The 24,946-nt window shown below is 58.6% G+C and overlaps 3 protein-coding genes across 6 annotated transcripts; all 3 read left to right on the top strand.

Moving 5' to 3' along the window:
• The first annotated feature begins 684 nt into the window (after nt 1–684).
• FBL (fibrillarin) lies at nt 685–6,121 on the top strand. 3 transcript variants are annotated; one of them, XM_065664807.1, is made up of 9 exons: nt 685–723; nt 919–966; nt 1,845–2,009; nt 2,563–2,657; nt 3,131–3,301; nt 3,953–4,085; nt 4,183–4,295; nt 5,075–5,220; nt 5,946–6,121. In XM_065664807.1, the coding sequence occupies exons 1-9, from the start codon at nt 714–716 to the stop codon at nt 5,965–5,967; spliced, it is 903 nt and encodes a 300-aa protein (XP_065520879.1). In that variant the 5' UTR covers nt 685–713; the 3' UTR covers nt 5,968–6,121. The 3 variants fall into 3 exon arrangements, 2 of the variants coding, with proteins under 2 accessions (XP_065520879.1, XP_065520878.1); XR_010609250.1 differs by lacking the exons at nt 685–723; nt 919–966 and having other exon boundaries at nt 967–2,009; nt 5,031–5,220; XM_065664806.1 differs by lacking the exons at nt 685–723; nt 919–966 and having other exon boundaries at nt 1,064–2,009.
• A 2,004-nt stretch (nt 6,122–8,125) lies between these two features.
• On the top strand, nt 8,126–11,559 carry LOC136006757 (kallikrein-8-like). 2 transcript variants are annotated; one of them, XM_065664827.1, is made up of 6 exons: nt 8,126–8,227; nt 9,040–9,098; nt 9,653–9,800; nt 10,232–10,485; nt 10,886–11,022; nt 11,213–11,559. In XM_065664827.1, exons 2-6 carry the CDS (start codon nt 9,056–9,058, stop codon nt 11,363–11,365), a joined length of 735 nt encoding a protein of 244 aa, XP_065520899.1. In that variant the 5' UTR covers nt 8,126–8,227; nt 9,040–9,055; the 3' UTR covers nt 11,366–11,559. The 2 variants fall into 2 exon arrangements, with proteins under 2 accessions (XP_065520899.1, XP_065520898.1); XM_065664826.1 differs by lacking the exon at nt 8,126–8,227 and having other exon boundaries at nt 8,809–9,098.
• A 4,681-nt stretch (nt 11,560–16,240) lies between these two features.
• LOC136006744 (transmembrane protease serine 9-like) lies at nt 16,241–24,679 on the top strand. Its single transcript, XM_065664805.1, has 11 exons — nt 16,241–16,384; nt 17,177–17,207; nt 17,507–17,669; nt 18,244–18,491; nt 18,828–18,964; nt 19,550–19,695; nt 20,976–21,172; nt 22,172–22,334; nt 22,773–23,026; nt 23,694–23,830; nt 24,364–24,679. The coding sequence occupies exons 1-11, from the start codon at nt 16,241–16,243 to the stop codon at nt 24,523–24,525; spliced, it is 1,782 nt and encodes a 593-aa protein (XP_065520877.1). The 3' UTR covers nt 24,526–24,679.
• The last annotated feature ends 267 nt before the right edge of the window (nt 24,680–24,946 follow it).

Here is a 24,946-nt window from a genome sequence, read left to right as displayed (position 1 = left end):
AATAGCACGGAATTGACCCAAAATAGCACGGAATGGCCCCCGAAAGACCCCAGCGTGGCTTTAAAAAGCTCTTCCTGCCCCATAATGCCCCTTCAGCCCCCAAAATGGTCCCAAGAGCCCTCGGGACACCCGAAAAACGCGGTTTTGACCCTAAATTCCCCCCCAAACCCCCACATTTTTGTCTCCAGTGCCGCCCAGAAGCCCCCAAGTCCCCGGTTTTATCCCCAGATCCTCCCCAGAACGGCCCAAAGCAACGTTTTTGACCCCAAACCCCCATTTCTGTCGCCAAACGCCATCAGAAACCCCCAAACCCCCATTTCTGTCCCCAAACGCCATCAGAAACCCCCAAACCCCCATTTCTGTCCCCAGATCCGCCTTAGAAATCCTGAAATTCCCATTTTTACCCCCAAATCCCCCTCAGAGGGAATTTTTATCCCCGTATTCTCTCAAAACCCCAATTTCTATCCCCAAAACCCTCCCCAAACCCTATTTCTCCCCGGAAATTCCCATTTCTGTCCTCAAATCCCCCCAGAAGCCCCCAAATTCCCCCTTTTTCACCCCAAAACCCCTTCCCCCCCCCACCCCGGGGTCACATTGGGGCCGCGGGCGGGCACTAGGACCCAGCAGCGCTGGAAGGGGGCTTTTACGTCAGAAAGGGGGCGGAGTTTAGGGGAGGCGGTTCCGGTTCCGGTGTTGTCGGAGGGGCACGTGGGATGAGGCCAGGTACGGACTGGGATAAACTGGGATAAACTGGGATCTAATGGGGTCTAATGGGAGGGAATGGGATGGGGCTGGGATGTGATGGGACAGACTGGGAGGAGCGGGGGGGGTGAGGGGTGGTGCTTGAGCCAAACTGGGAATACTGGGAGCCTGCAGCCCCGTGCTCCCAGTGCTGCCAGTTTAACACCGGTTCCACAGGGTTCAGCCCCCGCGGGGGGGGACGCGGCGGCTTCCGGGGGGGCCGAGGTAAGTGGGGACCTTCCCAGTGCTCCCAGTATGGAGCTGGGAGAGCCCCTGACCCTCCCAGTCCCCCCCAGTCCCCTCCCAGTCTATCCCTGTCTATCCCAGTCGCTTTTAATGCCCTCCCAGTCTATCCCAGTCCCTCCCAATTCCATCCCAGTCCATCCCAGTCTATCCCAGTCCATCCCAATTCCATCCCAGCCTATCCCAGTCCATCCCAGTCCCTTCCCAGTCTATCCTAGTCCATCCCAATCCCCTCTCAATCTATCCCAGTCCATGCCAATCCCCTCTCAGTCTATCCCAGTCCATCCCAATCCCCTCCCAGTCTATCCCAGTCCATCCCAATCCCCTCCCACTCTATCCCAGTCCATCCCAATCCCATCCCAGTCTATCCCAGTCCATCCCAATCCCCTCCCACTCTATCCCAGTCCATCCCAATCCCCTCTCAATCTATCCCAGTCCATGCCAATCCCCTCTCAGTCTATCCCAGTCCATCCCAATCCCCTCCCAGTCTATCCCAGTCCATCCCAATCCCCTCCTACTCTATCCCAGTCCATCCCAATCCCCTCTCAATCTATCCCAGTCCATGCCAATCCCCTCTCAGTCTATCCCAGTCCATCCCAATCCCCTCCCAGTCTATCCCAGTCCATCCCAATCCCCTCCCACTCTATCCCAGTCCATCCCAATCCCCTCTCAATCTATCCCAGTCCATGCCAGTCCCCTCTCAGTCCATCCCAATCCCCTCTCAGTCTATCCCAGTCCATCCCAATCCCATCCCAGTCCATCCCAATCCCATCCCAGTCTATCCCAGTCCCTTCCAGTCTATCCCAGTCCCTCCCCACCCTCTCCCAGTCCATCCCATTGGATCCCATTGCTGTCTGCAGGAGGCGGGTTCCAGCCCCGCGGTGGGGCCCGAGGGGGCGGGGCCGGCCCCAGGGGGCGTGGCCGAGGTGGCGCAAGGGGCGGGGCCAGAGGCGGGAGGGGTGGAGCCTCCCGCGGCGGCTTCCGGGGGGGCAAGAAAGTGACGGTGGAGCCTCATCGGCACCCAGGTAATGGGATGGGATGGGAATGGGATGGGAATGGGGTAGACTGGGATGGGGTTGGGATGGACTGGGAGGGGGTTGGGATGGATTCAGATAGACTGGGAGGGGATTGGGAGGGACTGGGATAGACTGGGAGGGGATTGGGAGGGACTGGGATAGACTGGGAGGGGATTGGGAGGGACTGGGATAGACTGGGAGGGGATTTGGATGGACTGGAATAGACTGGGAGGGGACTGGGATAGAGTGGGAGGGGATTGGGAGGGACTGGGATAGACGGGAATGGGTTTGGGATGGACTGGGATAGACTGGAATGGGTTTGGGATGGACTGGGATAGACTGAGAGGGGATTGGCATGGACTGGGATGGGATTGGGATGGGCTTGGAGGGGATTGGTATGGACTGGGATAGACTGCGATGCACTGGGATAGACTGGATGAGATTGGGATGGACTGGGATGGGGTTGGGATGGACTTGGAGGGGATTGGGATGGACTGGGATAGACTGGGATGGACTGGGAGGCACTGGGGGTCACCTGTGGGTCCCTGTGTCCCCTCTCCAGGGGTGTTCATCTGCCGGGGCCGGGAGGACGCTCTGGTCACCCGCAACCTGGTGCCGGGAGAGTCGGTCTATGGGGAGAAGAGGATCTCAGTGGAGGTACTGGGATGGACTGGGAGGGCACTGGGATAGAGTGGGAGGGCACTGGGGTGGACTGGGAGGGCGCTGGGATGGGCTGGGAGGGCACTGGGATGGACTGGGAGGGCACTGGGATGGGCTGGGAGGGCACTGGGATGGACTGGGAGGGCACTGGGATAGACTGGGAGGGCACTGGGATGGACTGGGAGGGCACTGGGATAGGCTGGGATGGAGTGGGAGAGCACTGGGATGGAGTGGGAGGGCCCTGGGATGGACTGGGAGGGCCCTGGGATGGACTGGGAGGGCACTGGGATAGACTGGGGGGGCACTGGGAGGAACTGGGAGGGCACTGGGATGGACTGGGAGGAACTGGGATGGACTGGGAGGAACTGGGATGGACTGGGAGGAACTGGGAGAGGCGGAGGGCGCCCTTGGGCCGTCTCGCACTCCGCCCTGGCCGCACTGGGAGGCTCCAGGGCTGCTCTGCGCCCCAGGACGGGGACACCAAGGTGGAATACCGCGCCTGGAACCCCTTCCGCTCCAAGCTGGCCGCCGCCATCCTGGGCGGCATCGACCGCATCCACATCCAGCCCGGAGCCAAGGTGCTCTACCTGGGAGCGGCCTCCGGGACGACCGTGTCCCACGTCTCCGACATCGTGGGGCCGGTGAGCAGCGTGGCGGGCGGGATGCCCGGAGCACAGGGGTGCTGGGGGCAGAGCGTCCGGAGGGATGCTGGGGGCAGAGTGTCCATAGGGATGCTGAGGGCAGAGTGTCCATAGGGATGCTGAGGGCACAGTGTCCATAGGGATGCTGAGGGTACCATGTCCATAGGGATGCTGAGGGTGCAGTGTCCATAGGGATGCTGAGGGTACCATGTCCATAGGGATGCTGAGGGTACCGTGTCCATAGGGATGCTGAGGGTGCAGTGTCCATAGGGATGCTGAGGGCAGAGTGTCCATAGGGATGCTGAGGGCAGAGTGTCCATAGGGATGCTGAGGGTGCAGTGTCCATAGGGATGCTGAGGGTACCGTGTCCATAGGGATGCAGAGGACCCCACTAATGCCCTATGGGTGGTGGTACCGTATCCATAGGGATGCAGAGGACCCCAGTGATGCCCTATGGGTGGTGGTACCGTATCCATAGGGATGCAGAGGACCCCAGTGATGCCCTATGGGTGGTGGTACCGTATCCATAGGGATGCAGAGGACCCCAGTGATGCCCTATGGGTGGTGGTACCGTATCCATAGGGATGCAGAGGACCCCATTGAGGCCCTATGGGCGATGCCACCACCCATGGGTGTCCTCCTTGTCCCCAGGAGGGCCTGGTTTACGCTGTGGAATTCTCCCATCGCTCCGGTCGGGATCTCATCAACGTGGCCAAGAAAAGGACCAACGTTATCCCGGTCATCGAGGATGCTCGGCATCCCCATAAGTACCGCATGCTGATTGGTGCGTTGGTTTCCATGGTGACATCCTGGGATGCTCCGGGGCGGGGGGGGAGTGTTCCTTGGGGTCCGGGTCCCATTGTCCGGGTCCGTATCCATAGGGATGGTGGACGTCATCTTCGCGGACGTGGCGCAGCCGGACCAGACGCGCATCGTGGCGCTGAACGCACAGCACTTCCTGCGCCGCGGCGGGCACTTCCTCATCTCCATCAAGGTAACACCAGTATAGACCAGTATAGACCAGTACCAAGCACCGAGAACCAGCACCGAGCAGGAATGGGGCACTGAGAAGCTGTAAGGGCCAGTAATGGGATACTGGGAACCAGTAATGGGGCATAGGAACCAGTAACAGGGCACTGGGAACCAGTCACTGGCTGCTGAGAACCAGTAAGACCTAGTAATGGGACACTGGGAACCAGTGGCAGGGCACTGGGAAGCCATAAGGACCAGTAATGGGATACTGGGAACCAGTGATAGTTCATAGGAACCAGTAACAGGCTACTGGGAACCAGTAAGGAACAGTAATGGGACACTGGGAACCAGTAACAGGGTGCTGGGAACCAGTTACTCCCCAGTACAGGGTTACTGGTCCCCCGTTAGATACAGTATGGGGTCATTGGTCCCCAGTATGGGGTCACTGGTCCCAGTTAGTCCCAGTATGAAGTCACTGGGCCCAGTTAGTCCCAGTATGGGATCACTGGTCCCCAGTATGGAGTCACTGGTCCCAGTTAGTCCCAGTATGGAGTCATTGGTCCCCAGTATGGGGTCACTGGTCCCAGTTAGTCCCAGTATGGAGTCACTGGTCCCCAGTATGAGTTCAGTCCCCCCACCAGGGGGCGCCCTCCCCACTACGTGTCTTAGCCCTCCAGCAGGGGGCGCTCTCCCCCAGTGCAGTCACCGCCCCGGCAGCAGGGGGCGCCCTCCCCGGTGCCTCACACCTCCCCCGCAGCAGGGGGCGCCCTTTCCTCAGCCCTGCCCTGGCGCCCCCTGCAGGCGAACTGCATCGACTCGACGGCGGCGCCCGAGGCCGTGTTCGCGGGCGAGGTCCGGCGCATGGCGGCCGAGAGGATGAAGCCGCAGGAGCAGCTGACGCTCGAGCCCTACGAGAGGGACCACGCCGTGGTCGTGGGGGTCTACAGGTGCCCCCTGCTGGACGGGAGGACTGGGAGGGCATTGGAGGGCACTGGGGTGGGATTGGGAGGGCATTGGGATAGACTGGGAGGGACTGGGAGGGGATTGGAGAGCACTGGGATGGCATTGGGAGGGCATTGGGATGGATTGGGAGGGCATTGGGATAGACTGGGATGGTTTGGAAGGGACTGGGAGGGATTGGAGGGCACTGGGATAGACTGGGAGGGGATCAGAAGGCACTGGGATGGATTGGGAGGGCATTGGGATAGACTGGGAGGGTCTGGAAGGGACTGGGAGGGGATTGGGGGGCACTGGGATAGACTGGGAGGGGGTTAGAAGGCACTGGGGTGGATTGGGAGGGCATTGGGATAGACTGGGATGGTCTGGAAGGGGACTGGGATAGACTGGAAGGGACTGGGAGGGGATTGGAGGGCATTAGGATGGAGTGGGGGGTATTAGAGGGCACTGGGATACACTGGGAGGGTGTTAGAAGGCATTGGGATAGACTGGGAGGGACTAGAGGGGAATTAGAGGGCATTGGGAGGGACTGGGAAGGTCTGGAAGGGAACTGGGAGGGACTGGAGGGCACTAGGATAGACTGGGAGGGGATTGGAGGGCATTGGGAGGGACTGGGATAGACTGGAAGGGACTGGAGGGGAATGAGAGGGCACTGGGAGGGGGGACTGGGGTCACATGACTGACTTGTGTTCCCCCCCGCCCCCCCTCTGTCCAGGCCTCCCCCAAAGGAGAAGTGATGCCGCCTCCTTCCACCCCCACTTCGGGGGGGGCGGGACCAGCGCTGGCCCCGCCCCGTCCACCATTTTGGGGCGAATTCTCACGAGTTTAGGGTTTTGGGGGGGAGGGCTTGAAAATAGGGGTTTGTTATAAAAATAAACTGGAAAAACCCAACTTTTGCAGCTGGGGGCACTGAATGGGGGGGAAGGAGGGGGGGGGGTATTAGCCCTGGGGGAGGGCACTAGGACCCTGCGGAGACGGTCTACATGGGCCCTAGGACCCTGCAGGCAGCATTGGGTCCTTCTGGGGGGCACTAGGACCCTGTAGGCAGCATTGGGACCTTATGGGGGGCACTAGGACCCTGTAGGCAGCATTGGGACCTTATGGGGGGCACTAGGACCCTGCAGTCTCCTTTGGGACCATTATGGGGGGCACTAGGACCCTGGGAGCCCCCAGTTCATCCCAGTCACTCCTGCCTAGAGCTTACTGGGACCCCACTAAAACCCTCTCTCAGCCACTGGGAGTAACTGGCGGACCCTGGGGGTAACTGTGAAGGAACTGGGGATAACTGGGAGCAATTGGGACCCTCCCCATTGATTCTCCCCCCCCTATTCCAACCGTTGAAACCATAGAGGGGGGGAAGAACTGAACTGGGCCCAGTTTAGACCCGTGTGTCCCTCCCAGTTGCTTAATGAGCTTAATGAGCTCCCCCAATTAACCCCCCTGGGGGAGCTCTTAAGGAGCCGCCACCCGATTGGTCGATGCAAGAGGAGCCACCACCTGATTGGTCAATGTGAGAGGAGCCTCCACCTGATTGGCTGCCGCGAGTCCTGGGTGAGGCAAAAGGAGCTGAGTCAGCCCCAGCCCAGCCCAGTTCAGCCCAGTTCAAGCCAGTTCAGGCCAGTTCAGGCCAGTTCGAGCCGGTGGCGGCGGTTGGGGCTCAACTGGGATTGGCTGGGAACCGGATGGACCCGCTCCTTGCCCTGGAGGTCCTGGGAGGGGCCTTCAAGGGGCTTCTAGGGTTGGACTGGGAGGGACTGGGAGGGACTGGGAGGTCGCGGTGATGGGCACGAGGATGCGTTGTGGGTGTAGCTCCTTCTCCTCCTCTTCTACAAAGACCAAAGGGGACCCAATGGTGGCCATCGCCATCCCCATCCATGAGGACCATGGTGGCTATCGCCATCCTCATCCATGAGGACCATGGGGGCCATCTCCATCCTCATCCATGAGGACCATGGTGGCCATCGCCATCCTCATCCATAAGGACCATGGTGGGCATCTCCATCCTCATCCATGAGGACCATGGTGGGCATCTCCATCCTCATCCATAAGGACCATGGTGGGCATCTCCATCCTCATCCATAAGGACCATGGTAGGCATCTCCATCCTCATCCATAAGGACCATGGTAGGCATCTCCATCCTCATCCGTAAGGACCACGGTGGCCATCGCCATCCTCATCCATAAGGACCATGGTGGCTATCGCCATCCTCATCCATAAGGACCATGGTGGCCGTCGCCATCCTCTTCTACAAGGACCATCTGAGATGTGACTTTGAGCTTCTCAACCATGGGCTGGTGTCCAATGATCCCACGTTTGGGATGAGATCCCATTGAAGATGCACCCATTGACCATCTTCACCCATTCCCATGGCCTGGAATCCAGCATGGAGCCACATTTGGCATCAGATCCCATTGGAAATATGTCTTTGGTGCTATCTTCTCCCATTTCCATGGCCTGGAATCCGTCATGGACCCACGTTGAGGACCCAATCCCACTGGAGATCCCCATTCCCATGGCCTGGAATCCAGCATGGACCCACATTGAGGACCCGATCCCACTGGAGATCCCCATTCCCATGGCCTGGAATCTGTCATGGACCCACATTGAGGACCCTATCCCATTGGAGAGCCTCATTCCCATGGCCTGGAATCCATCATGGACCCACACTGGGGACCCGATCCCATTGGAGATCCCAATTCCCATGGCCTGGAATCCATCATGGACCCACACTGGGGACCAGATCCCATTGGAGATGCCCATTCTCATGGCCTGGAATCCATCATGGACCCACACTGGGGACCCGATCCCATTGGAGATGCCCATTCCCATGGCCTGGAACCCCTCCCGGGCACTTCCTGGCTGCCGGAGGAAGGTTCCGGGATGGGGCGCGGGCGGAGGAGCCGCTTCCTGCTCCAGCCCCACATAAAAGGCCCCGGACGAGCGGTGCCAGGAGCAGACGCGGCCGCATCCGCCCGGGAGGAGCCGCTCCCGCCCCGGTAGGGACACGGGGCCCATTCCCAGCCCCTTTCCCAGCCCCCTCTGCCCCATTCCAGCCCCATTCCCAGCCCTTTTCCCACCCCTCCTGTGCCCTTTTCCCTTCCCCCTTTTTCCTCTTCCCATCCATTCCCACCCCTCCTTTTCCCATCCCCCTTTTCCCTCTTCCCATCCCCCTTTCCCAATCCCTTTTCCCTTCCCCCTTTTCCCTGTTCCCGTCTCAATTCCCTTCCCCCTTTTCCCACCCCTCCTTTTCCCATCCCTCTTTGCCCTATTCCCATCCCTTTTTCCTTCCTCCTTTTCCCAACACCCCTTTGTTCCCAACCTTCCTTTTCCCATCCCCCTTTCCAGTCCTTCCCCCTTTTCCTATCCTCCCTTCCCTTTTTTCCTTCTTTTTTCCCTTCTTTTTAACTTCTTTTTTTTCTTCTTTATTTCCTTCTTTTTTCCTTTCTTTTTTCTTTTTTCCCTTCTTTTTTCCCTTCTCTTTTTCCTTCTTTTTCTTTCTTTCCTTCTCTTTTCCTTTCTTTTTCCTTTTTTCCCTTCTTTTTTCCCTTCTCTTTTTCCTTTTTTCCCTTCTTTTTTCCCTTCTCTTTTTCCTTCTTTTTCTTTCTTTCCTTCTTTTTCCTTTCTTTTTCCCCTTTTCCCTTCTCTTTTTCCCTTTTTCCCTTCTTTTTCCCTTCTTTTCCCGTTCTTTTCTCTCTTTTTCCCTCCTTTTCCCACCCCACTTTTCCCTTCCCTCTTCCCCCTCCTCAGCCCTCCCTCCCTGTCCCCAGAGGTCCATGTCCCCATCCCAATCCCACCATCTCCCCCTCAGCTCCCGGTGCTCCGGCATGAAGATCCTGCTCCTGATGCTCCTGGCACTGGAAGCCACAGGTAGGAGATGACCTGGGGCCCATGGGTCCTTATGGACCCCCATTGACCCCGTGGACCCCCACTGACCTCATTGATCCCCACTGACCCTATGGACCGCCCCCCATTGACCCTTTAGACCTCCCTCCATTGTCCCCATGGACCCCCAGTGACCTCATTGACCCCCACTGTCCCTATGGACCCCCATCCATTCTATGGATCTCTCCCTGTTGACCCTATGGACCTCCCCTCATTGTGCCTATGGACCCCCATCCACCCTATGGACCTCCCCCCATTGACCCCACTGACCCCATGAACCTCCCCTGCCATTGACCCCCATTGACCCCATTGACCCCCCTGACCCCATGAACCTCCCCCCCCATTGACCCCCATTGACCCCATGGACCCCTGTTGACCCCACGGCCCTCCCAGTGTGTCCCACATCGATGTGGCCTCTTCCAACCCTCATTCACCTCCTTACCCAGGGGCTTGGAGACACGGGGCTGGGGCCACCACAAGCGGTCCCAGTGGTCACAGGAGGGCCCTGTCCCCCCCATCCCTTCCCATTGTCCCCATAGCCTCAAGGAACGTCCTCTGGGTGATCGAGGGCACCTCCTGTGACCTGCCCTGGCAAGCTGCCCTCTTCAAAGGAGACCGCTTCATCTGCGGTGGGACGCTGGTGGACAGGAGCTGGGTGCTGACGGCCGCCCATTGCCACGTCCCGGGGTAGGAACCCCCTGCCTTTGGGCTCTATGGGTTGTGGTGAAGCTTAGCTCTGCTTTGGCCTCTTCTGTGGGTCCATGGCTCTGCTCGAGGTGGGTCTCTGTGGTCACCTGCTAACCCTAACCCTAACCTTAACCATAACCATAACCCCAACCCTAACCATAACCATAACCCTAACCTTAACCATAACCCTAACCATAACCATAACCCTAACCTTAACCATAACCCTAACCATAACCCTAACCATAACCCTAACCATAACCATAACCCTAACCATAACCATAACCCTAACCATAACCCTATCCCTAACCATAACCCTAACCATAACCGTAACCCTAACCTTAACCATAACCATAACCCTAACCATAACCCTAACCATAACCATAACCATAACCCTCACCATAACCCTAACCCGATGCTTTGGGCTCCATCAGCTTCATCAACGTGCGGTTGGGTGGCCGGAGGCACAAGGACTCCAGTGGCCCCGAGCAGAGGAGACACTCGGCCATGGTCTTCAAGTACCCATGGTACAACGAGACCAACAAGGACGGGGACCTGATGCTCATCAAGTTCCACCTCCCCATCCACATCAACAAGCAGGTGAAGCCCTTGCCATTGGCCACCCATTGTCCAGTGCCCGGCAAGACCTGTCAGATCTCAGGATGGGGGTCCACCACCAGCCCAGAAGGTAGGAAGCCTGGTGACCCATATATATGGGGTGGAATGGGGACCTCTTGATGTGGGTCACATCCCCATGGGGACATGGGGAAAGGTTGGGTGAAGTTTGCCCATCTTTGACCACGGTGAGGACACCAAGAAGCAGTTGGGTGCCACCAAGAGGGTTGATGAACTCCAATGAGGTCCAAGTTGGGTCTGGGTCGGATGCTCTGGTCCATATCCCCATCATGGGTGACCCCATCTCCTCCATCACCCAACTTGGGTGGCCAGTGAGGACCTCAAGAAGCTTTGGAGCTCCTGTTGGGTACCAGCAATGGGTGCTCCAATGAGGTCCAAGTTGGGTCTGGGTTGGACGCTCTGGTCCATCTCTCCAACATGGGCGACCTCACGCTCTCCATCATCACCCACAGTCACCTTCCCTGAGGACCTCCATTGCACCAAGGTGACCATCATCCCACAGGACCAATGCCGGCGCATCTACCCGGACTCCATCACCACCAACATGGTTTGCGCCGGTGAATCCCGGAGCAGGGCCGACTCCTGCCAGGTGGGTCCGTGGGCATCGATGGACCTTTGGAGGAGGTCCTAGGAAGAGAGCAGCTGCCATTGGGTGGCATTTGGTGGGTCCATTGGGGTGATGGAAGATGAACACCCAAATGGTCCATGATCTCGGTGGGGGGGGGAGCTTTGCCATGAGCCCCATTGTCCTCCATGGCACCCATCTCCTACCCCCTCAGGGTGACTCCGGGGGACCTCTCATGTGTGATGGGCGCCTCCAAGGGATCGTCTCTTGGGGTCCTGGTGTGTGCGGAGACCCCAAGAAACCCGGAGTCTACGTCAACCTCTGCAAGTACACGCGGTGGCTTCAGGAGACCATGAGGAGGAAGTGAGAGCTCCCAGCCCAGCCCCACCCTGGCCATGGGATGGAGCCGCCCCAGAGCTTCTCTTCCTGGTCCTCTTCCATGAGGAAGGTCCCCAGAGCCGGCCGGTCCGAGCGCTGGGTGAGGAGCAGGCAGGGCTCGACCACAAGGACCCTGTGGAGTTGTTGCTGGATGAATAAAGAGCTGTTGGACGTGGCTTTTCACCACGTCTTCTACTGCTGGAGAAGGGCAAGAGGTGGTCCCAGGCGTCCCAAGGTTCATAGGGGCAGAAGATTGAGCGCAGGCTTCGGGGTAGACCTGTTGGCCCTGATGGGGCTGACCCATTGCCTCCACTGTGGGGTAGACACAAAGACCCCTCGTAGACCTGTTGGCCCTACCATGGGGTTGACCCATTGACTCCACCATGGGGTAGACCTGTTGACCCCACTACATTGGACGTGCTGACCCCACCGTGGCACATCTGGTGTCCAGTTTGGGGTCACACAGAGCTCTTTGCATCACCATGGAGGGGACCAAACCCACCTTGGTGTCCTCCAACAACAGCAACAAGCCCCAGGGCATTGTTGGGGGGGGGGGGATTGCTCATCCATGGGGTCCTCATGGTCCCATCTTGGTGTTGGGATGGGCTGGAGAAGGTGTCTCTAGGACGCTGATGGTCCATGTGTCCATGAAGTCAGTGTGTCCATGGAGCTCTGGTCAATGGGGGTCTCATCACTGTGTCCATGGAGCTGTAGAAGCCACAGCCAGGTCCTTGAGGTCCACTTGGACACCATGTCCATGGAGCTGAGGTTGTGTCCATGTGTCCAATGTGTCCATAGAGGTCTGGTCAATGTGCCCATGGAGTCAATGTGTCCATAGAGGTCTGGTCAATGTGCCCATGGAGTCAACGTGTCCATAGATGTCTGGTCACCACGTCCATGGAGCTCTGGTGTCCATGAAGAGCTGGTCACTGTGTCCATGAAGAGTTAAGATGTCCATGGAGGTGTAGAAGCCACAACCACGTCCTTGAGTTCCACTTGGTCACCACATCCACGGAGCGAGCTTGACCCATCCACATCAAAGTGACCACTACAGATCCAGGTCCTGCTGCCCATGAAGCCACCAACCAGCACCCAAGGAGGTCTCCATGTCCATACGGACACCACGGTGGGTGCTGGACCCACCCAATGGCGATGGGATGGTCCCCAAAGCCGAACCCCTACCGGGCTGAGCCACCCCGACTCCCATGTCCCCGGTGTCACCCAGGCCACTGCCACCCACGGCGCCACCAACCCCAATGTGTCACCCAGGGCCACCCCTTTGTGTCACCCAGGCCATTGCCACCCATGGAGCCAGCCTTGGGGCCACCCCTTGTGTGTCACCCATGAGGCCATCAGGGAGCGGTTGGAGGACAAGGAGGAGGAAGAGCCCTGCCCCTATGAGCTGGAGGTGGTGGGATGAGGGTGGACCAGGAGGTCCTGGGTGGCCTTGGCAATGGGTGGCAGGTCCAGGCTTAGCTCTGCCTTGGCCCCGCAGGGGGGGTGAAGTCATCGGCCCCAGTGCCACCACGTCGGAGGGAACTGGGAGAACTGGTTTGGGGCCTGCCCCTGCCTCGGGCGCTGGGAGCTTGGCAGAGGTGGGGCCATGGCTCCGTGGGGCCCCACCAGGTTCCTGCTTCAGGGCTCCCGCAGTGTGTTCTGCACCCCCCCGATGTGGGGCCGTGTCCCCCCCATGGCCCCCCGTGGACCCCCATGTGCCCTATGTCCCCCCAAGTCCTACCATGGCCCTCATGGCCCCCAATGTCTTCTTACGGCCCCCCAGTGTTCTACCATGTCCCACCATGGCCCCTCATGGCCCCCTATCTCCCCTCATATCCCCATGTGCCCCATGTCCCCCTTTGTCCTCCATATCACCCCAGTGTCCCCCCAAGCCCCCCTCATGGCCCACAGGGTCCCCTCATGGCTTCCTATGGCCCCTTATGGCCCTTCCATGGCCCTTCATGGGACCTCCATGGGTGGGATCTCCACAGCCCAGCCCTCCATGGATGAGACCTCCAGGAGTGGCTTCTTCCTGGAGCAGACACCACGGCCTGAGGACCCGGTGGACACCATCCCCATGGATGAGCTCTTTGCAGAGCAGATCTCCATGGGAGAGGCTCACTACGAGCCCAGAACCTCCATGGGATGGGATCTCCATTGGCCTGGAGGCCACAAGCTCTTTGCTGAGGAGCTCCGTGGATGTGGTGGGACCAAAGCCAAGCTCCGGGTTGCTCCTGGCAGCAGCAGAGAGCGGGATCAGCATCTTCCAGGCATGATTCATCCCATCCATGGTCTTCTCCACCCTTGGTTGCTCCTCAAGCTTTTCATTGAGCCTCGAGCTGCTCCCAACCCCACCAAAGGGACCATTGAAGAAGCCTTCAAAGCACCACGTTGATGCGGTGGTCTCACCACCACTGAGGATGAGAAGGGTTGGGACATAGGGATGGACATAGGGATGGAGGAGAAGGAAGGATGGAAGGATGGATGGGTGATGGATGATGGATGGATAAGATGATGGATCTCCATGGCTCCCAGATGGAACCACCCGTCTGGAGCAGGGTGATTCCCTCTTCTTCCGCTGTTCCCTTTGGGAACATCAAAGCCACAATCAGCCTCCAGGACCAGGGAGGTGACACCCACGTTGTCCAACCACCCTTTGACTCACCCCACCAAGGCCACATCCCACTTTCCACCTCCACTATAAAGGTGCTCAAGGCACCAGCTCCCAACTTCCCAACACAGACAGAACTGGCTCTGACCTTCTCCGTCAGGTGAGTCCCATCTCCATGGATGGTCCTGGATGCTCCAAGGGGGTTTCTCCAGCTCTTGATGGCTCCATGTCGTGGGCTGGGGTTGGATGGGTTTGGTAGGAACATTTTGGGGTTGAGCAGTTGATGTTGGGTGTCCCAGTTGATGTTGGGTGTCCCAGTTGATGTTGGATGTCCCAGTTGATGTTGGGTGTCCCAGTTGATGTTGGGTGCCCCAGTTGATGTTGGATGTCCCAGTTGATGTTGGGTGCCCCAGTTGATGTTGGATGTCCCAGTTGATGTTGGGTGCCCCAGTTGATGTTGGGTGTCCCAGTTGATGTTGGATGTCCCATTTGGATTGGGAGATGATGCTTCTTGAGCTCGGGGTGGTGGCTTTGGTGCTGAACTCAAGCAAACCAAGGCGGAGGTGCAGGTCCAAGCCCACCCCAAGGTCCATAAGGGTGATGATGCTCCGAACCCCTTGGTCACGGTGCCTTCATCCCATGCTGGAGGTAGAACATCACTGAGGACCTTGGGACCAAGAGCTCCTATGGGTTGATCCAGTGGGGTTTCTCTGCCCCAGGAATGGCTCGTGGTGGACATGGGGCCTTCAGCTTCCTCCCCATCTTCATCCTCACCACTGCTCTTCTGCTGAGGACCCCCCAGCCGGCGCAAGCTCAAGTGGATGACAACCAAGGCGATGAGCGTAAGTCCAATGGGGGGCCAAGGAGGGAGGATGGGGACAAGCGTGGGTGGGATGGGACTGGGATAATCCCATGGGAATCTTGATGGTGGGAAGATTTGGGCAAGGCCTGATGGGGTTGGGAAGCTGCTTTGGAGCAAAAGCCACCTCATTCCGTGTGGAGGAGAAGTCCTGCATCCTGTTGGGATAACTCCCTATAGGGAATTCTGTTCCAGCTCCATGGTCCACAGGGAGTCACCTGGATGAGGCTTCATCCCAATGGGAATATCTTCCTTTCTTCTGGCCTCCACAACGGTGTCCTACCAAAGGAGAAGCCCAGCGGATGGGTCTCAACAGGGTGGAATCTGGGATGTAAAGAGCTTGGATCTGCCCCAGTCTTGGTGTTTCTTCACCCATAACAGTGTCCTCAAAGCTGCTTGTGGGTCTTCTGGAGGTGCTGACCAGCCATTGGCTGGATGAGCCTTGGTGGACCACTTGGGATGGAGACACCATCGTGTTGCTTGGAGCTCTGGTTGCCTCTGGGAATCCAAGGGGATGGATCCCACCATCCATCTCCTTTACTTCCACCTCCATTGATGGACCCTTGAGCTGGTTCCTCTCTCCTGTGAAGCCCAGGGAAGCTGCTGAGATGCCTTCAAGGAGCTCGGTGGGATCTAAACTTGCCAGGATGGTCCTTGGGATGAGCAGGGATGGACTTTGGCAGCGCTGCCGGGACCGGATAGTGGCGAATTCCAAGCGGCTGGAAGCTGGGGCGTCTCCCACTGCCACCCAGTACAAACCAGTCCCGCTGGTAGATTCCAATGTCCCAACCTGCTCTGTGAAGGCTGGACCATTCCAAATGCCACCTTCTCCAATGAAGGGCAATGCTTGGAAGTCCTCAAAAGAGGCCAGAACCAGCTGGAATGTCCCACATTGTGGAACGGGTGTTGGAGAACCCATCTGGAGGTCCTACTGCATGGTTTGGGGTGGGAAGGGGGTTTTTCTATTGGAAAAGCCCCATTTTTGGGTGTTGATGGTCATGACCTTAAGGTGGTGATGGCCTCAAGGTGGTGATGGCCTCAAGGTGGTGATGGGCTCAAGGTGGTGTTGATCTTAAGGTGGTGATGGCCTCAAGGTGGTCATGGTCTCAATGTGGTCATGGTCCCAATGTGGTCATGGCTCAAGGTGGTCATGGTCTCAAGGTGGTCATGGTCCCAGTGTGGTCGTGGTCCCAGTGTGGCCATAGCTCAAGGTGGCCATGGTCTCAAGGTGGTCCTAGCTTCAGGATGGTCATCCCATAACCCTCATTCATCATCAATACCCTGACAAGGCGGAAGAGGACCTCGTCTTGTAGATGTTGGTTGGTGTGGGATTAGCTTCTCAGCACCGTGTTCTCCAAGGACCACCACCGTTGGGCAGCTCTTCAAACCAAGGCGAGATGGGGAGATCCATGCTAGACCTTCACCTGATGGAAGACCCAAAGACCTCCCAAACAACACTGACGGCCCTCGACTGCTTCTTGTCAACCAACCTGAAGGACCTGAGCCACATTCCTCACATTCCTCTTATCGCTTCCCGCTGTGTCAGGGCTTCTCCTGCTTGGGTTGATGCAACCAGCTCCTGCCTCGGTCCAAGATGGGCATGGGATGAGCCATCCCGGAGGTCGGGAGCGCTGGGAGCTGGTCCTGCAGGCTTTCCACCAGCTCCTTGGACGTGTGTCACCTCCAACCTTGACCTGGGAGGAACGTCAGAGGTGGAACCTGAGGCCCCTCCCTGGAGCCCAGGGTGAACCCAGAGGAGATCAGGGGCTCCTGGGGACTTCCTGGTGCTTGGTGACCCCCAGGACACCGCATGGATGCGAGGAACCAGTCCCAGGGGTCTCCTAAAGGGAGGTCCCACCTCCATCCTATGCCTGCTTATGGAGGCCATGGAACTTCAGAGGGTGCTTCGAGCAGCTGGAATCACGTGCAGGGCCCAAATCTGCTCCTTTTACCCCCAAATCAGATCATTTTTACCCCAAATCACCTCTTTTTACCCCAAATACTATTTTTTTCCTAAAATCACCTTTTTACCTGAAATCATCTGGCTTTACCCCAAATAATCAATTTTTTCTCTAAAATAATCTTTATAACCCAAATAGTCCCTTTTCCCCCCCAATCATCTCTTTTTCCCCCCAAATCATCCTTTTTGCCTCAAAATCACCTTTTCCCCCAAATAATACCCTTTTTTCCCCAAAACCGTTGTTTTTGCCCCCAAATCCTTTCTCCCCAAAATCCTCTTTCTCCAAATAATCCCTTCCCCCCCCCCCCCCCCAATATCTTTTTCCTCCCAAATCCTCTCTTTTTACCCCCAAAACCATCTGGTTTCCATCCAGGAACCCACCTTTGTGGGACCTGAGGAGGGTGGTGAGGGACTCTTCACCTTGACCCGTCATCCTGACCATTATCTTCACTCATCACCTTGACCATCATCTTGACCCATCATCTTCACCCGCCATCTTGCCCCATGAAACCCTAGACCCACCAATCTTTGCTGGCTTGAAGATGCTTTTGGCATCTTCTTCTGGCTCTTGCAGCCTCTAGCCATGGAGACCTTCCCCTCTTCTCTTCCTGAAGCCTTCTCCTTGTCAACCTCACCCCACCAGGTTGCTGTGGAGGACCCCACTGATGGTGACATCTCATGGTGCCCCTTTGGTGTCTTCCAGTGCCGGAGGAGGACGGGTCCCGTATCATCGGGGGGAAGCCTTGCTCCATCAACCAGCGACCCTTCCAAGTGGCCCTCATCAAGAGAGGGCAGATCCTATGTGGAGGAAGCTTGGTAGGTGCCCAATGGGTCCTCACAGCTGCCCACTGCAAGCAGCCGCTCAGGTAAGACCCATGTGCCCCTTGCTTCCCAACCAGCCAATGGGGAGAGGTGGGGTTGCTTGGTGCCCAGATGTTGGTCCTCCTGGAAGACAGGGTGAAGCTTCTGTGTCCATGACCCCACTTTGAGTTATGGGGCCCCTTGAGGTTTGGGCTCCACCAATGAGCTTCTACTTGTGTTATGGAGCTGGAGATGGACCATGATGGGTCCATACAAGGGTCGGGTTCCACCAATGACCATTTGCTTAAGCGTAGGTGCCCCCCCCCCCATAGCCAAGGATCTCCAGCTTCTCCATAAGGGCCCATGAGAGGAAATGGGACCTCTGGGAGGGTTTCTCCTAAGAAGATGTTGGGTTGAGGGACGACGGAGTTGAGATGCTGTCGATGGAGGAAGATGAAGCCAAGGACTTGAAGAGGTCCTCAAGGAGCCATCGTGGATCCTCAAGTCATTCCTGCTCTTCCCCTCAAGGGAAATGGGATAAGGTGGTCCCACCTTCACCCCGAGCATGGAGAAACCTCCAAGGCCTTGAGATGTCTCCTTTGAGGTGCCACCACTGAGTCCTTGATCTTCCCCATGCAGGGACCTCAGGGTGCTCATAGGGACGGACACCTTGAGGGAGGGCACAGGAGAAGTCAGGTCCATCTCAAGGCTTCTGGTCCACCCGTCCTACAACCCCCGGAGGAACGACAATGACTTCATGCTCCTGAGGCTCAGCCGGCCCGTCCACTTCAGCAGCGGCATCAAGAAGATCAGGCTGGCCACCAGGTGCCCCATGGACGGGATGAGGTGCAGCGTCTCCGGCTGGGGGACCACCAAGTCTCCAGGAGGTAACTGGTGGGTGCAGGAGAGCTCAAGGGAAGAGCTGGGGATGGGGTTGGACCTCGCTTGGGATGGGGCAGAAGAGGCATCTCCAAGGAGAGCAAGTCCTCATGGAGAACGTCATCTACTTGGGTTCTTCTTTGGGGTGGGTTCCTTTGGTGGTCACCAACACCATCCCAACCCACCTCCACCATCCCAACCCACCTCCACCATCCCAACCCATCTCCATCATCCACCAGCCAAAGGAGCCCATCCAAAATGGGACAAGGTCTTCTCAGGCTTCATTGTGGGTGGGTTTGGACCTTCTCAAGCTTCTCCTTGTCCATTCCCACTTTGTTCTCCAGCGAAGCTCCCTCAGAACCTGCAGTGTGCGGCCATCCAAGCCTTTGGGAGGGACAAGTGCACCAGGGCCTATGGCAACGCCATCACCCCCAACATGTTCTGTGCTGGTGTCCCCCAAGGGGGGGTTGACTCCTGCCAGGTGAGGTTCCATCAAGCACCTTCTTTTGAGCTCCAAACCCAAGGGCAGATGGGTTCTGGTTGGGTTCCTTCAAGCCATGGACCAAGTGGTGGGTTCATGTGAGGTTTGGGTTCCACCAATGACCTGCTTGAGTTATGGAGCTGGGGATGGGTCCTGGACCACGATGGGTCCATACAAGGGTTGGGTTCCACCAATGACCTGCTTGAGTTATGGAGCTGGGGATGGGTCCTGGACCACAATGGGTCCATACAAGGGATGGGTTCCACCAATGACCTGCTTGAGTTATGGAGCTGGGGATGGGTCCTGGACCACGATGGGTCCATACAAGGGATGGGTTCCACCAATGACCTGCTTGAGTTATGGAGCTGGGGATGGGTCCTGGCCCACGCTGGGTGCATCTGAGCTTTAGATCCCCACCACCAGCCTCCTTCTTGACCCCACAACCGAGCCTTCACCCCAACACCCAACGTGTCCATGGGGGTTCCTCCACTGCCATTTCCATCCCATCAACCCCAGCCCCGTCCAAGCCCTTCCCTAAGGTCCTTATGAGCCCCACATAGTGGCTCATAGTTCCTCTCCCCACAGGGTGACTCTGGAGGCCCCTTGGTGTGCGATGGGGTCCTCCAAGGGGTCGTCTCGTGGGGCATGGCCGTCTGTGGGCGCCGAGGACAACCCGGGGTCTACGCCAACGTCTGCAGGGCCGTGCCCTGGATCAGGAGGGTCATTGGGAGGTCCTGAAGCCTCCATGGGGCACCTCAATGGGCTCCCAGCAGCTCCCTTCCTACTGGGGGAACTGGGAGCACTGGAGGCATGAGAGCTCCGTGGGGCACCCCAATGGGTCCCATCAGTCCTTGCTGGGAACTGGGGGAGGAATAAAGGAGAAGAGTGGAAGTGGAGTCATGGAGTTAATGGGGGAACTGGGATCAATGGGGGGCAATGGGAACTGGGAGCACTGGGAGTAATGGGGGGAAATGGGAACTGGGAGCACTGGCAGCAGTGAGGGGCAATGGGAACTGGGAGCACTGGGAGCAATGGGGGACAATGGGAACTGGGAACACTGGGAGCAGTGGGGGGCAATGGGAACTGGGAGCACTGGGAGTAATGGGGGGCAATGGGAACTGGGAACACTGGGAGTAATGGGGGACAATAGGAACTGGGAACACTGGGAGCAATGGGGGACAATGGGAACTGGGAGCACTGGGAGCAATGGGGGACAATGGGAACTGGGAGCACTGGGAGCAGTGGGGGGCAATGGGAACTGGGAGCACTGGGAGCAATGGGGGACATGGAGACATCTCCATTGGGTGGCCCAGGAGCCACCTCGAGGTGCCCGAACCGGTCACCCCAGTTCCCAGCAGGAGCTGGCAGGGGCTCAAGGTGGGAGGTGACAGCGGAGGGCACTGGGGTGAACTGGGAGGCACTGGGATGAGTTCAGAGGCACTGGGATGAGCTCAGAGGCACTGGGAATGACAGGAAGGACACTGGGAAGCACTGGGATGAACTGAGATGACCCTGGGAGGCACTGGGAAGGATGGGAAAGGCACTGGGATGAACTGGGAGGCACTGGGAAGGATGGGAAAGGCACTGGGAGACACTGGGGTGAGCTGGGAGGCACTGATAAGCACTGGGAGTCGTTGACTGGTCCATGCCTACCCCAAAAGCCTCTGATTGGCCCTTACCTGCCCCAGCTGGCTCTGATTGGCCCGCAGCCACCCTGACAGCCTCTGATTGGCCCACACCTGCCCCAGCTGGCTCTGATTGGCCCATGCCCACCCTGGCGGGCTCTAATTGCCCAGTCTGGCTCTGGCCAGTGCCTACCCTACCCGGCTCTGATTGGCCCATTCCCACCCCAGGGGGCTCCAATGCACCTGTGACCCACTCTGCCCAGCTCTGATTGGCCCAGGGCCACCCGGGTGGGTTCTGATTGGCTCAGATGGCTCTGATTAGCCTGGCCCACCCCAGCCATTCCTGATTGGTGCAGTGCCACCCTGCCTGGCTCTGATTGGCCTAGGGCTGCCCCAGCAGGCCTCCCTGGTTGGACCGCCCCGACCAGCCCAGGCGGGGCCCGGTTGGATTTAAAGGGGCCAGAGCTGGGTCCCCACCAGGTGCCGCTTCCTCCTCCTCTTCCTCCTCTGCTTCCTGCTTTGCTTCCGCCTCTTCCTCCCATCACCATGCAGAGATTCCTGCCTGTGCTGCTCCTGGCCACCGGTGAGGGCACTGGGATGGACTGGGATGGACTGGGAGGCAGCGGGAGGGACAGTGGGGGGGATTGAGGGGCACTGGAATGACCTGGGAGGGAACTGGGGGGGCACTGGGATGATCTGGGATGCTCTGGGATGAACTGGGAGGGGACTGGGATGCACTGGGAAGAGACTGGGGGGCACTGAAGGGGAACTGGGGGGTACTGGGATGGACTGAGAGGGACTGGGAGACAATGAGGGGCACTGGGGAGCACTGGGATGGACTGGGATGAACTGGGAAGAGACTGGGGGGGCACTGGAGTAGACTGGGAGGCACTGGCATGGACTGGAAGGTACTGTGAGGCCACTGGGAGGCACTGAACTGTAGTGGGAAGGAGCTGGAGGTGAACTGGGGACACTGGGAAGCAATGGGAGGGCCCTGGTGTGGGTAAGAGGGAAAGGGAAGAGACTGGGGATCACTGGGATGAACTGGGAGGGAACTGGGAGGGGAACTGGGGGCTCTAAGGAGGAAATGGAGTAATGCGAGGAGGCACTGGGAGGCATTGGGAGGCTACTGGGGGCCACGAAGGGGGAATGCTCCAGGATTGGGAAAGAACTGGGAGGCACTGGGAGACAATGGGAGGCAGTGGGTGGGAAGTGCCAAGTCACTGGGAGGGCACTGGGAGGATGCTGGGTGGGAAGCGATCAGTCACTGGGAGCACTGGGAGGGCACTGGGAGGCGCTGGGTGGGAAGGGAACATCTGGGTGGCATGGGATGGCCCAGGAGGACTTGGAGGTGGCAACTGGGAGGCACTGGGAGATACGGGGAAGCAACTGGAAGACACTGGGAAAAGCAACTGGAAGACACTGGGAAGGAAAGGAAGTGCTGGGAGGACATGGGGTGGCCCAGGCGACCTTGTAGGTGGCATCTGGGCAGCTCCCATGAAGCAACTGGGAGACACTGGGAAGCAACTGGGAGGTAACTGGGAGACACTGGGAGTCCCTGGTGTCTCCCCATGTCCTGCAGTGGCTGTGGGGGACGAGACCCGGATCGTGGGTGGCCAGAGGTGCCAGAAGAGGCGTCACCCCTACCAGGTTGTCCTCTTGGGCCCTGAGAAGAACATCCACTGTGGTGGGGTCCTCATAGGGAGCTCCTGGGTGCTGACGGCCGCCCATTGCGACACCAAGAGGTGGGAGGTCTCCATGGGTCAATGAGGTTGGTGGGAGGGCCCCACAGGTCAATGGGGTTGGTGGGAGGGCCCCACGGGTCAATGGGGTTGGTGGGAGGTCCCTAATGCTCAATGGGGTTGGGTGGGAGGACCCTATTGTTCAAGCGGGTTGGGTAGGAGGGCCCCATTGGTCAATGGGGTTGGTGGGAGGACTCCATCTCCTCACCATGGACCTTCCTTTGTGATGGACAAGGAGGCTCCGCCATGGAGAAACAGGGAAGAACCCCCCCAGTTGAGCCTTTTGGTGGCCACATGGACCTCCAGGTCCTCGTGTTCTTGAGCACCACAGAGGCCTCCAGTTGACCTATTGGGTGGCTTTGGCCTCCCTCGAAGCTAGGGAGGAGGAGAAGCTTTGGGTCCTATGAGGAGCTCCTCCATGGTCCTTTGTCCATCCCCCAGCTCCATCCCCATCCGCATGGGCGACCACAGCTTGAAGACCAAGGAAGGGACGGAGCAATGCATCTCCTCGGCCAAGGCCTTCATCCACCCCAACTACAACCCCACCAGCCATGACAGTGACATCATGCTGCTGAGGCTCCAGAAGCCCGCCCGCTTCACCGAGCATGTCCACCCCGTGGCCTTGCCCAAGAGGTGTCCACCCCCCAACACCGAGTGCGTGGTGTCGGGCTGGGGCAGCACCAGCAGCCCCGAAGGTAGGTGGGGACAGCGCCCATAGCACCACGGACAGCGGCGGCAAAGGGCTTGGGGGTATCTCCATGGCTTGGGGGTACCTCAATGGCTTGGAGGGATCTCGATGGCTTGGGGGTATCTCAATGGCTTGGAGGTATCTCAATGGCTTGGAGGTGTCTCAATGGCTTGGGGGTATCTCGATGGCTTGAAGGTGTCTCAATGGCTTGGAGGTATCTCAATGGCTTGGAGGTGTCTCAATGGCTTGGGGGTATCTCGATGGCTTGGAGGTGTCTCAATGGCTTGGGGGTATCTCGATGGCTTGGAGGTGTCTCAATGGCTTGGAGGTGTCTCAATGGCTTGGGTGTATCTCTATGGCTTGGAGGGTATCTCGGTATCTTGGAGGTGTCTCAGTGGCTTGGAGGAATTTCAATGGCTTGGGGGTATCTCAATGTTTTGGGGGTATCTCAGTGGCTTGGGGGTATCTCAGTGGCTTGGAGGTATCTTGATGGCTTGGCGGTATCTCACGTGGTGACCTGGCTCCCTCAGAGGTCCATTGGGTGCCTTTGGAGCTCTCCATCCCCCCCTCACCTTGAGGGCATATCCCATAGCACGGTGCCACCTTCAGCTGGAGAAGACCCCATTGGACGCACTGGTCCCACAGGACCTCCAACCAAGCCCCATTGTCCCCAGGCTACTTCCCTGATGTCCTCCAGTGTGGTGTGGTCTACACCATGGCCAACGAGAAGTGCAGCAGGCTCTACCCCAAGGGCATCACCAAGAACATGCTGTGTGCTGGTGTCAGCATGGGGGGCACCGACTCCTGCCAGGTAGGTCTTGGGGGGTTCATGGCTCCTGCCCTACACCTATGGGGTGGCTTTGGGGTGGAGAACCTCCATGGAGAAGAAAGGGGGGGCGGTAGGAACAACGCTGAGAGGTCTCTTGGTGTTGAGGGGCAAGAGAAGCACAATGGGGACCACTGGGTGCTATGAGGACCACTGGGTGCTATGGGGACCATTTGGGTTCTATGGGTGCTATGGGGTTCACTGGGTGCAATAGGGACCATCTGGGTTCTATGGGTGCTATGGGGTCCACTGGGTGCAATAGGGGCCATCTGGGTTCTATGGGTGCTATGGGCACCACTGGGTGCAACAGGGACCATCTGTGTTCCATGGGTGCCATGGGGACCCCCAAACTCTATAGGAGCCCCCTGCGTGCTATGGGACCCCACAGGACATGGTGGTCTCCATGACCCCATCACCAATGGAGAACCACGGCACTGAAGCCCTCCCTGTGTGCTGCTGGGGTCGGTCGGAGGCCCTCCCACCACGGGGCCACCCCATAAGCTCCTTGTCTCCCATAGGGTGACTCAGGAGGTCCCCTCGTGTGCCAGGACGAGCTCCAGGGCATCGTGTCCTGGGGGATGCAGGTCTGTGGCCAACAGGGCAAGCCTGGGGTCTACACCCGCGTGTGCGAGTTCACCTCCTGGATCCAGGACACCATGAGGAGGAACGGGCGCGCCTGAGCCCCCGGCCGGAGGAAAAGGTCTCCTCCTCCTCATCATCCTCCTCCTCTTCCTCCTTTTCCTAATCCCAGCCCGGACCCAGCCGGTGTCGTCTTCCCCCTCCTCCCACCCCGTTATGGCACCTTCGGCATGGAATAAAGCCCTGGGAAACGTGGCTCCACCACGGGCATGGGGGGAGCGCGGGGGGGTGGTGGCCGTGGGGGACAACTCGCGGCCGTGGGGGCAGCCGATAAGCGCGCGTCTCCAGTGCCGCCTCCACAACCCAGCACCACCCGTCCCCGTGTCTCCAGAGCTCCATATCCCACCTCCATAGCTCCACCTCCGTGTCCCATCTCCATATCCCACCTCCATAGCTCCACCTCCATGTCCCATCTCCATATCCCACCTCCATAGCTCCACCTCCATGTCCCATCTCCATATC

Source organism: Lathamus discolor, unplaced genomic scaffold, assembly GCF_037157495.1.
Source record: "Lathamus discolor isolate bLatDis1 unplaced genomic scaffold, bLatDis1.hap1 Scaffold_64, whole genome shotgun sequence".
NCBI lineage: Eukaryota > Metazoa > Chordata > Aves > Psittaciformes > Psittacidae > Lathamus > Lathamus discolor.
The sequence above is the reverse complement of the archived record's forward strand: the minus strand, read 5'-3'. Positions and strand labels throughout refer to the sequence as shown.

Excerpts from the sequence above, each read along its gene's own strand:
- FBL (XM_065664806.1), top strand. The coding sequence starts at position 1,547 with ATGCCAATCCCCTCTCAGTCTATCCCAGTCCATCCCAATCCCCTCCCA. Across the intron at positions 3,302-3,952 it reads TCTCCGACATCGTGGGGCCG|GAGGGCCTGGTTTACGCTGT; the intron begins GTGAGCAGCGTG and ends CCTTGTCCCCAG. Across the intron at positions 4,296-5,074 it reads ACTTCCTCATCTCCATCAAG|GCGAACTGCATCGACTCGAC; the intron begins GTAACACCAGTA and ends CGCCCCCTGCAG.
- LOC136006757 (XM_065664826.1), top strand. The coding sequence starts at position 9,005 with ATGTCCCCATCCCAATCCCACCATCTCCCCCTCAGCTCCCGGTGCTCC. Across the intron at positions 9,099-9,652 it reads CCTGGCACTGGAAGCCACAG|CCTCAAGGAACGTCCTCTGG; the intron begins GTAGGAGATGAC and ends TTGTCCCCATAG. Across the intron at positions 11,023-11,212 it reads GCAGGGCCGACTCCTGCCAG|GGTGACTCCGGGGGACCTCT; the intron begins GTGGGTCCGTGG and ends CTACCCCCTCAG.
- LOC136006744 (XM_065664805.1), top strand. The coding sequence starts at position 16,241 with ATGGGGAGATCCATGCTAGACCTTCACCTGATGGAAGACCCAAAGACC. Across the intron at positions 19,696-20,975 it reads ATCAGGAGGGTCATTGGGAG|GGCTGCCCCAGCAGGCCTCC; the intron begins GTCCTGAAGCCT and ends TGATTGGCCTAG. Across the intron at positions 23,831-24,363 it reads GGGGCACCGACTCCTGCCAG|GGTGACTCAGGAGGTCCCCT; the intron begins GTAGGTCTTGGG and ends TGTCTCCCATAG.